The following is a 12210-nucleotide window of genomic DNA, read 5'->3' as shown; positions in this document are numbered from 1 at the left end:
ACTTTCCACAAAACACACGTACAGCAATTGTTAAAGTCTGGTGCTGTGCTCTAGAGGAGTCCCACTGCTCTTCTAGATCACAGCAGGAATCATTTAAATGTAGCAGCACTTCTTTTAAACAGATTTACACAACAAAGTGCTACTATATCATTTGCACCGAGTGATGGGGGGAAAAAAATAAAACATGCATTTCTGCAGAAAGGTGTGCAGTTCCTGGACAGATTGTACTTTTGCCTTTGTAAATCTACGCCAGTTCTTTCACAGCTCAGAAAACACAAAACACACTTTAAAGCAGTGCAACAGCTGACTAGAAACAGAATGCTTTGCAGGGAGATCTGAAATGTGATGCTGTGTGAGATGGCTGCTGCATGCCATGCTGCATAGACTAATGTAGTTGTCTATAAACTGCATTTCCAGTAAAGAAGCATCGCACCCCTGAGACTATTTTCACTATTGTAGAACTACTGTAGTGTACTAATAAGCAAAGTGAATTAATAGTGGAGGAGGAGCAAACTGATAACTGCAATCATCATTTGGACTGCCTAATTGAAAAGCTGGAGGGAGAGTTAATTGTTTCAGACTATGTGGGATATTGAGCGACCTCCGCTGGAAAAGGTTAGTAACACATGAAATCACATTACAATTAAGAGAAGTTGCACAAAACTGAGAGAAAATGCGCAAAATAAAATACCAACATGGTGATGAGGCTCACTTATATATGACAGGATAACGAACTGACAAATCAAATCATCAAATAAGATTAAATAACTATTGCACATCATACATAACTGGTATTAAATTCATTATATCGACTGTGAAGAGAAAAAGTTACAGAGATATCGACCATGTCCAGAAACAGCAGGAAGTCAGGAGGCTGAAGTTTGCTCTTCACATTTGTCATGTGCTGAAAAAAGTGGCGCAGCCCATCAGCTCAGCGAGAGCAACCCAGATCGCTCAAACTTTTCAGTGCGCGCACGCCTTCATGTGTCCAGACTTGTAAATTGGAATAACTTCGTCCGAGCTCGTTGTTCCGCGTACAAAAGTTGCCCTGGCAAACTATGTGCGCTGATTGCCCGAGTGCTGGTGTGGAGAAGGACCCAGAGAGCCAAGTTTTAGCCCCAGGCGGGATGGAGTCGCAAACAAAGCCACATCGCGGTGAAGGTGTTTGTCAGAGAGGATGCGGTCTCCTGCTGTCCGGTCTGGACGTAAGTAAAGGGGAGCACTGCTGTGTGGAGGCGCTCCGCACTGTCGCCGATGCTTTGGAGGAGAGAAGCGTAACTTTGGAACACGAAGCCCGGATAGCGAGGCTCAGGTGGAACAGGAGGGAGCAGTGCCTTTTAGCCCAGGTGTCAACTCTGCAGAACCAGGCTCAACTCGACGCACTCAAGTATCAAAGGAGGCTTAACCAGTACTTGGTGCACATCCGCAGTATTGCAGAACAGTTAGCTGGTTACTGCAAGGTGAGAGATGATTTCTCTAAGGCTATTTTGTGTAAAAAAAATGTCATTTATCAGTTGAGAAACACACAACACTGTGGGACTTTTTTTGTTGTTAAATGTGTGTTTGTGTTGTTTTATTTGACTGAATCAGAGTGACTCCAGCCTAGCTGCTGACATGGAGAGCAAGGTATCAGATAATGAGGAAATGGCACAGGGTCAAACCAAAGCACACCAGGTAAGAGAAGCACACTGCCCATAACAGCTTCTCAATCAATGTCATAATCAGGCTTTAAGCCCTTTTGCTGACATGGCCGGTAAATGTGGCTGATTCATTTAAAAAAAAAAAAAAAAAAAAAAAAAGCTTCACAGCATACAGTGCTTTTCCAACGTGCCCAGAGGCAACAGTGCACGTGCTTTTTGAATTGTTAAATGTTAAATATCTGGTAGTATCCACTGACTAAGACACTTCTGGTGTTGTTGAGAAAGGATGTGTTTCCTCCTGCTGTCTTTCACCTGCTGCTTCTGCTCAGCTTTAACCCCACAGCAAGTTCATTCTGTGAGTAAATGTTGACTGTGGGATAGCAGTCTGTCTGAAGAATGCTTAAACAGTAGCAGGTATTCTCTCATCACACTTCCTGCTTATTCGTCATGTTTGTGTAGTGGTGTAGTGTACTTTAATTTTGTGTAAGTTTATTTACAAAGGCATTGCCTTGATCACTTTCATGCACATTTCAGCCAATCATAGCATCCTCTGTATCTTTTAACCTACAGAGAGTAAGAAAAAATGTAGGCGAGTGTCGAAACTTATCAAAAGAATCACCGAATGACATTTATATTGAGTTGCAAGTGCACTTATTAATGCATTTACAAGCCATTAATATATTAATGTTTATCTCCTAAATAAATTAACTTCCATTTTCCAAGCCGCAAGGTTCAATCTTCAAGTATCGCTTCAGATCTCAAATAAAAAATTAGTCGATCAGTCTGCAGCGGAAAAGACTGGAAAGACTGGAATTTCAATGTTTTGACATTTCCCTTAAAATGAGGTTTGGTTAATTTTCTGGGAGAACGACTGATGGCTCTGCTCACTAATTGTTGCAGCTCTGCTAGAAAGAAAAACTAAAAAGCCCACTCTCACTTCTGTCGTCAGCAGTTTGGATTAAATGTTAAATGCCTGTTTTTGTAATGTGTTTTCTCCAGCCTGGGTGTAATTTTTGTGTAATTGCTCACAACCGTGTCAGTATATAATTGGTGAGCTAAACTTTGTAACTGCTTCTGCGACTTTGCTGCTACAGAGGTTTATTAAGCCCCTCGCTTCCAAATCTAACATTAAGCTCTTGTTTTTGGTAAGCTCACAAGGTAACCTGAAAGTTTGTGTTATGGCCAGGGACTGTGTTGTGTTTGGGCTGCTGGTGGAGGTGGATGGGTTTAATCGTGGTAATGGTCACGTAAAGTATCTCTCTAATTGCCTGCAGCATGCTCAGAGTGCAACAGACTCACTTTTGATTAATGTGGAAAACTCTCCTCTGCCAGCCCTGGGCAGCAACACAGCATCTATTTTAAGCTTTCTCTTTCTTGTTTTTGTTTAAATACTCCTTTCTAATATGTCTTTTAATAGTTTTTTTTCACCATTTGTTTGCTTCTTTTTCTTTCCAAATGGATTTTCCAATACTTTGGAGCACTGGGTTGCTGTTCATAAAACATGGTTTTCAATTTTAGAGGAAATCCACTTTGCTGGAAAAGCGATGGGTCTTCTGTCTGTGTGGACAATGCAGCTGGGCGACTAGTAAACATCCCAGCAGAAGTTATGGATCGTCAAAGGCCTCTTTGTGTGGTTGGAAAGCAGGCCTAATGACACTTTATTGAGCCCCTTTAGTTATGCCTGTCACGTTTTCCATCCTAGAATTGCACACATGTAGTGCTAAAATGGAAAATGTGTTGCAAGTTATTGAAGCAGTGGTTCTCTCATTTCAGACAAAGGAGGTAAAACAAAACCCTTCTCATTATGAGCCTGGGTAAAAGAAATATGTTTGAAATACATCTTTTACCCTTGATGGGTACATATAGTGTGGCCTGCAAAACTAAGACTAATCAAGATGTATCTTTTTTTCCATTTATTTTAAATTTATAACACTAACTTACATTTTGTTTAATATTTTACTGCTTTACTGACAGGATAAATAAACAGGTATGGGCTCCACAAATCTGGATGACCCATGTTATCTAAGCATGATCTGGCAATGCTCCAAAAAGCTTATTGAGATATAAGGAATGCTTTTCTTATTTTGGCGATAGTATAATATTGCCAGAAGTGCTCACCAGTCTAAATTATTTAATCCAGATGGTCCAATCACTTCCATAGCCATAGGTGTATAAAGTATTCCATAGTCAACTGTTAGCGGTATTACAGTATATTTATTTGTATTATATCAAAGTGGAACTGATTGCGAACGACAATAACTCAGCCATTCAGTGGTAGGCCACATAAAGTCACAGCGGATGCTGAGGTGCATCTTGCACAGAGGTCACCAACTTTCTGCAGAGTCAATTGCTACATAACTCCAAACTTCAAGTGGCCTTCAGATTAACTCAAGAAGAGAGCTTCATGGTAAATGGACTGGTTCTTATATAGCGCTTTTCTACTCTCACTAAGCACTCACAGTGCTTTATACAACTCGTGCATTCACCCAATCACACAAGCACTAAGGGTTTTTTTAGGGCTTCTATCTAACATTTACTTGCATTCACACTCCAATGAATGCATCGGAGGGCAACATGGGTATAATATCTTGCCCAAGGATATTTGGCATGTAGACTGGAGGAGCCTGGGATTGAACCACCAACCTTCCAGTGAGTAGGTGACCCGCTTTACCACCTGAGCTACAGCCACCCAACCCATGGAATGGGTTTCCCTGGCCAAGCAGCTCCATCACAACCTTACATCACCGAGTACAATGCAAAGAGCTGGATGTTGTGTAAAGCATGCCGCCACTGGACTCTATAGCAGTGGAGACATGTTCTCTGTAGTGACGAATCACACTTGTCTAACAGTCTAACTGACCAAGTCTGGTTTGGTGGTTGCCAGCGTAACGCTACTCGTCTGACTGGGTTAAGTGTAAAGTTTGGTGGAGGGAGGATTATGGTGTGGAGTTTATTTGCAGGAGTTGAGCTCGGCACTTTAGTGAATGGAACTCTTAATGCTTTAGCACCAAGACACTTTGGACATTTCATGCTCCCAACCTTGTGGTGACAGTTTGGGGATGGTCCCTTCCTGTTCCAACATGACTGCACACCAGTGCAGAAAGAAAGGTGCATAAAGACATGGATGAGCAATATTGGTGTGGAAGAACTTGACAGGCCTGCACAGAGTCCTAACCTCAACACAATAAAAAAAAACCTTTGGGATGAATTAGAGCGAAGACTGCGAGCCAGGCCTTCTTGTCTAGCATCAGTGACATCTTTTTAAACCCTATGGAATAAGGATGGGATGTCACTTTCTTAAGTTTGTTATCTCTCAATTGTTTCACTTAAATTAAAAGTTAGTATTTTCAGTAGTAAATTGATTCAGATTTTCAGGTGACGTTGTAATTGAAAACTTTCTCTGTTCTTATCTAAACCCCAAGTTTATGGGTAGTAACAGCAAACTGGTGGTAACTAATGCAAGATCAAATCCTGTTTTCACTTCATTATGACGTGAAAAGCTGAAGCCTAGATTGCAGCTTTTATGAAAATAATCTTTCAGTAATGAAGGAGACTTTTGTAATGTAAAATACTCAGATGCCAGTTTTTCTTGGTCAGTGATTCTGATCATTCCTGCAGACAACAGCTTGCCGATTTGTTCAGTATTGTGTTCGAAAGAAACAAAGGAAGAAAGAAAGAGAGGAAGAAAGAAGAGAGAAGAAAAATTTGTGAGGTGGCACTGGATGGCGGTTAAGATTGTGACTTTATGCAAGTCACACTGCATTTTTCCATGCAACTCTGAGATGAACTGATCTAATCCAACTGATTGTGTGCTCACTGGCCTGACACTGAATCCAGTCGGTGACTTCGAGTCAGGCTGACAGTTTTGCTATGTTGAAAAGGGATAATGGAAGTAAGGCACGACACTGAAACAGCAGCAGGATTAGTCAGCATTACAAAAACACAGCAACATTCATTTCCCCATGAAGTTTGCCCCATGCTTGTGTAAAGCCAGATAAACATACAAATGAAACCACAGCTGAGGTACAGTAAAACAGTCCCACCATGCCTCCTGTCTCAAACCAGGACCCTCAGATCTACACTTTTGACCAATACTGTGCCCGTGACATTTCAGGGAAGGCTTTTTTTCTTTTTCTTGAAGTCCTTTTAAACTGGTTAAGAGTGGGAGTGCAGTGGCCTCAAGAGATCCGGCTAATTCTCCTTTTTGTTTATACTAAGAGAAAAGGGCAAAAAAGAGCAAAAGAATGGAGAGTACACAACTTAAGTATCAGTGTCATCAAAATCCTGTCTTGCGTGACAGCAGGGAGACGAAAGCAGTTCGGTCTGTTTGCTTGCATAACAAAAGATGATAAGATTGCTTCACAATAAGAGAAAAATCTACTTTCATGTCAGTTTAATTTTGATTTTTTTTGTGTCTATTTTGCATTCCCAAATAAGTTGCTAAATGAGTGAATGTCTTTTTTCCTTGGAAGTATAACTGCTGGCTGGGTTGAATGAAAAAACTACCTGAGAAATATAGAAAAAAACACATTTTTGTATGTTGCAATGGCAGACGTATGATGGTGACATTGGTTGGGCCAACAGTTTTACCCATGTTTTTACTGCATGTCTAGACAGTTTTATAATCTCCTTGTGCTCCAATTCCCAAAAGACTTTGCCTAAACGGGATAAACTGGAGGAAAAATGCCTTTATTCAGAGAAAATAGCTTTCTTATTGGTTTATAGCTTCTTCACTTCTTCACTTAAAGGTGACAGATTTAGAAAACTTGTGCTTGGCTGATACAGATATTGAGTCAATCAATCTTTTCAAGTACGGCATAGAAGTAGTGGAAATATAGGACGCCATGTTTTGTATGCTTTAGCCCTCTAGAGTTTTTTTTTTTTTTTTTTTCCCCGTACCTGTTCTGCTCTGTTTGGTATGCCATTTACCCAGAATTTATACCACTTAAACTGTTTGTCCTTCTGCTGTGAGAAAGAGGGACCGCCCTGTTCACCATTTCCTATTTCCTGTCCAATTTGACAGACACACACAAACTTTGTGCAAAACAAAATATCGTTTTGGATTAACTTCAAATTTTCTGCTTGTAGATATTTGACATAGATAAGCGCTTAGTTCCTAAATGAAACTTTTAGTCGATGTCTTGCTTAATGTCGTAGTCTGACTTCTCTGCATATTTATAGGAAATTCTGTTAATTGAAGGAATTTGCTGTGTTTTCTTAGGTGTTGGTTTGGCAAATGAGATGTTTTTCCAAAGCTGTGAGGCAGATATTGAGATTAGAATATTCCAGATTCCAAGGGTGTGTATTTAGACCCAACCAAAAACTGTGAATGTAAAACATTTTGTGTGTGCTTGTGTGCATAGTTTATTTTAGCTGTCTGGGTCTGTTGTTTTAAGCAGGAGGTGTGAAAAAGAAAACCTTCTGCTAAAGACCACCACGCTGCTAAGAAGGGGCACTATGGGTAGCTTGTGCCTACCTGCTGAAAGGGGCCCTTTTTAAATGTCGGCGAGATGTTGGAGAGCCTGGTCTGTGGGTACAGCTGTTTTATTTTTACACCTTAATGTCCTTTTTGATTATGAAGCCTTGATGAAAGTTATGATGGTCAGTTTTCTGTTGGCATTTTATTTATACTTGACCTCAGCTGTCAGATTGTGGTAGGCAAATCAGCAAAACAACAGTGAGTATGAAGAAGGATGCTTTTTAAGACTTATCAGCATGTCTTAGTAAAATATCTGAGAAAGGCTATTTATTTAAGTAAGAAAGTAAAATATTTAAATAATAAGAATAATTTAAAGCCCCCAAAGTAATCAGGAATGAAAAACATGTTGGGGTTTTTTTTATTTTAATTTTTTCGAGGGACTGAGGTTTTTGCCTATCAGGTGTGCAGATTTTATATGGCAGCTCTTTCCTGTACTGTAGCTTTGCTCTCAGGTGTACCACAGGAAGCACACAGTGACTGGAGTGATTGATCATTTCATTCATCCAGAAGGGAGAGCACTTGGCTTTGCTCACACTTTAATGACTGTAAACCGTAGGCTGTATAAGTTCAGGATTCAGCAGCCAACATCTGGAAAAGAGCCTTGTGTCAAAGAGACTGTAAACTAGGAAGCTGAAAAGAAACTGATGAAATTTCCAGGTCACTTCCCACTGGGGTGTTTGAAAAATGACTTTCATGCACCAGTGCTTACTTACAGTCATTACATGTGCAAACAAACAAGTGCAGTACAAATATACATCCTGGTTTTGACACACTCAGATGTACATATCTGTGCCTCCTACTTCACTTGCAATTGATGTCACGAAACTCTTTGTACACAACAGCTCTCGTGCAACCAAGCAGTCGAGAAAATTGCTCGACGTGAAGCTGATTCAACCACTGAGCATCTGTGGTCAAATCCTAATTCAGTCGCCCCCTCTGTTCCCATCTTTAACATCACTGGGGGGTTTGGTTAGTCAGTTACCTGATGCCTTTTGAACTCACACAGAACCACTGATTTCCTGGAGACTTGATAAACATGTGGCTTAACCACATGTAACTACAGCTGTTATAGGGAGATTACACTGAAAGCTTTGAGTCAGCATCGTGCTTTTGTGTGCACAAACAGCTGTGTGTGTGTACATACACATACTCGCTGCAGTGGTCACTCTTGCATCATGGTTCTCTGCAAAGGTTGTAAGGAGAGTGTAATGAGGTAATGTTGTGGTTAGACCTGGGGGCAAAATTGGAGCCTGCCACTGCTGAATTCATTACAGATGAACCCAGTGTTTGAAAGGCCTCTGTGGATTGTCCTCGACTGTGCATTATGGCTTTTATAAGACAAGATCACAGCATCACCTCTGGCCTTTCACTGGACATGCATCATATTCTCAAAGCCTCCTGCAGACTTTGTGCTGCACATTGATGCGCAAACTGAATTAAGACTGCCTCTGCTTTTGTCAGCAGGAGGATTAGCGCTTAATTACATCTGGGCAGAGGCTTCGTAGTCAGAGAACCAACTGTACAAGGGAAGACCAGTGCAGTACATTAGGAAGGTGTTGAGGAATGGGATATAAGCTTGTGTAATATGCCAGGTGCGTTCGGGGTATTAGCAAACACTGGCATGGCTCTGTGCGCCTGCCAAGATGAGGGATCAAAACAAAACTACCCTTTGGAGTCCCGGCTTTCATTCCATTTTGAAGGCCAACACTCGCCTGTATCGGATACAAAAAACAGTGAAACGTTTTGTTTTAAAGCTGCACACACATCAGCATATTAGATCTTTTTCCTTTAGATATGCACGCACATATGCATAAGCTCAACAATGCAGATGACACACAAACTAACACACACGGGCACAGACAGACAGATCTCAAAGAAATTGTGATTGTTTATCATCATCAGTCTTTTGTGATAGCTATCCTTTTGTGTAGGAAAAAGAGTACAGCATCAAGTCAGTGAAACTTCAGCTGCTTTGGTGTAAATGAAATTAACTACAGGCGCACTAGAGCGGCAACAATGAGACTACCCCCAAAACAAGAATGGTTATATAGTTACATTTTTCCTTCCTCATCTTTTCTGAATGTTTTTTCACTAGTTTTGCAATTGGCTAGGGTCAGTGTCACTACTGCCAGTGCCTGGATCCTGCAGAGGTTGCAGAGGTACTTCAACTCCTCCAGGATGACAAATCAATATATGCCATTGCTAAGGTTTGCTGTGTCTCCCAGCACAGTCTCAAGAGCATGGAGGAAATTCCAGGAGACAGGCAGTTACTCTAAGAGGGTCTTAACCCATCACCAGGAGTTGTATCTGCTCCTTTTTGCATGGAGGAACAGGATGAACACTGCCAGAGCAGTCCTGTTACATCGTTCAGCATGACTGGTTTGGTGGTGGGTCTGTGGAGGCATATCAATGGAAGGACACACAGACCTCTACAGCCTAGCCAGTGGCACCATATCTGCCATTAGGCATATAGATGAAATCCTTGGACCCATTGTCAGACCCTATGCTGGTGCAGTGGGTCCTGGGTTCCTTCTGGTGTACAACAATATCAGCCTGATATGATTAGAGTGTGCAGGCAGTTCCTGGAGGATGGAGGAACTGATACCATTGATCTGTATCCAGTAGAACAGCTGTAGGACGTTATATCTCAGTCCATCAATTGCTGCAATGAAAATTTGGCAAACTGGACTAGCCTGCCACATCATTTTTTTCACTTTTACCCTGACATCAGGTTGGCTAACATAATGGATGCCCTTCCTGAAAATGATGTTACTGTATAAAAAGCAAATAACATCACTATCATTGTGAGTCTCAATATTCCTGGCATTATAACAAACAAGAACATCAAAAGCTCTTAAAATATAACACAGGGGCTCAAAGAAAATGAAAATGAACATGATCTTTCCTGCTGTATTGCTATAAAACAGACCCATTATTTAAGTCATTAAAACTAAAAGCACCTGCTGTCTGGTGGAGTGTTCTATTATTGTAGCTCTACCTCTAAAAAAACGTTTTTTTTAACCAAAGTAATTGGACGGCTAGCTGTTTACTGAGTCCCAATCTCATGTTCAGCAAGACAGCAAAGCAGAACCACTCCTTTAAATGCTCCTATTGTCTGTTTGTGACCATAAAGACGTTTTACTTAAATAGCTTTTGTTTGACCTCTGAGCAGCCAAAATAACAATCACAGCTCATTATTGTGTACCTCACAAAAAACCCCAAAGCTACTCTTCCCGAAATCTTACCCCGTAAAAAGATGGATTTGTTCGATCTTTTCCAGCTTAAGAACTTGGTTTATCACATTTTTACAGAAAATAAGACTTTAAACAGTTACAATAGAGAAGGTTTGCAGAGAACACCAGTCTAAAGTCTTTTCTGATTACAGTGAGTGAGTAGCTTCTTTCAGTAATAGCCAGAAATTGGTGTTTGCTCGCTGTAGCGCGACCTCTTAGGAACTAGTTAGTGACAGGCTTAGCGTGTTACTTTTTGCAGCCAGATAGAGCAGTCTAATTCTATTCCAATCATTGCCTTCATGTTGCTGCTGAAACAGAGGGAGGTTTTTAATTAGCTAAATGGACTTGGAGAGAAATTGACTATAAATATTCATTATGATTGCTGTTGTCCCGCAGATAAAGCAGGAGTTTTAATCCTGATAGTTTCACCATCTAGAAAGCAGAGTGATTCTTTCAAGCAGATCTTTTTCAGTGTTCTTTTTTTCACAAACAGATAATTGAAATCATAAGCATTATGTAGTCATTTCATAGCCAATGACCACATTATCGGTGCTGTTATAGTTATTATAGATCATCATGTGGGTTCACTGAGTTCCACTTGTGGAAGATTTCATTTTAGATCCTAATTTAATACTTTGTACAGTTGATCAAGTGGGGCCGCATTCCATAAGATGACTTCTTATGTTCATATTTATATTGTTTGGCAAAATGTTAGCATTTATATCAAAAGGGATATTACAACAAATATCACAAGTGTTTATACGTAAGAACAAATGAGAGTGTGGGAGTTTGACATGTGTGTACGATTTAAAATTTGCAGGGTGTGCTCACAGAGCAGCCCACATACGTCAGTGTTTCTTTGCTTCATTTCCTGCTAATTGATCTCCACCGTGTAGGGAAGGAGGCTGATACCAATCTGCATGTGCGTGTGTGTTTGTGTAACTGCTGCCGATAGTGAGCCAGATATATTTGACCACAGTACAAAACTGGTGGTGTTGAGTCAGCATGTTGAGGTCACAGCACTGGTGTTGGTACCAGACCTCCATCTGGTTGTGCTAACAAAGAGGCACGCTTATCACTCACTACATCTGATAGTATCTCGGGGCTCCAGATTGGAGTTGGCTTCGCCGCCGTTTGCCCGCATTGAGAACACATTGTTTTTGTACGTCATGCGTTTCTCATTATCAGGGGCCCTTGATTGGCAGATTAAGCAAAAGCAAAAGCAAAAGCATGCACTGTGGTGGACAAGTCGACAGCTGAATGCAGTGTAGGAAGCGTAACAGCATGATCTAACCAGCAGATGGCAGGAAGCACACACGTGTACGCTGTGTCTCATGGTTATTGGCAAACCCGTACAGATGTTGGTAGTGCTCCCGATTTGCAGTTTTTAATCTCATTAAGATAGATTGCTTCATGTGAATGATTGATGTTTGGCTGCACATGTGACAGCTGTGTGTGTCTGATTCGCACAGCTCTTCCTCGCCAACTGCGGTCATCAGCAACAGTCAAAAGTCATTATAAATAATACTCTGAAATTCTTTTAAATTATGCATACACTTTAGACATGTTTAAGAAATGTACTGTTTTTAATCCTGAATTGTGTCTGTGCATAAGTGCTGTGCAGAAGATCTCCAGCTCTCCAGTACTTGAAAGGATTTGGTGCTGCTGTGCTCTCTCTCTCATTTCTAATCTTTCTCCCAGTATGACTCATCTAAGCTGTGGACTCTGCTTCTCTTCTGTGCATTCGTATCAAGTGGATCATATGGCCCCTCACGTAACCGCACGCTACCTTGCCTTTTGTGTTACATATCTCACAGGGTGGGTATAGACGCAGAAGTAGAATAGGATCTCCGCATAA

General features: G+C 40.9%; 1 protein-coding gene across 1 annotated transcript in view; it reads left to right on the top strand.

Annotated features, from left to right (window-relative positions):
- The first annotated feature begins 900 nt into the window (after positions 1-900).
- The window catches only part of LOC134631223 (PDZ domain-containing RING finger protein 4-like), a 124189-nt gene continuing 112879 nt past the window's right edge, over positions 901-12210 (top strand). Inside the window, exons 1-2 of the mRNA XM_063479329.1 lie at positions 901-1460; positions 1591-1674. Of these exons, the coding sequence (XP_063335399.1) occupies positions 1059-1460; positions 1591-1674 (486 nt within the window). The 5' untranslated portion in view covers positions 901-1058. The remainder of the gene's footprint in view (positions 1461-1590; positions 1675-12210) is intronic.

The sequence above is a fragment of the Pelmatolapia mariae genome, linkage group LG7, assembly GCF_036321145.2.
Source record: "Pelmatolapia mariae isolate MD_Pm_ZW linkage group LG7, Pm_UMD_F_2, whole genome shotgun sequence".
Classification (NCBI taxonomy): Eukaryota; Metazoa; Chordata; class Actinopteri; order Cichliformes; family Cichlidae; genus Pelmatolapia; species Pelmatolapia mariae.
This window is presented reverse-complemented; position numbering and strand designations above follow the sequence as displayed.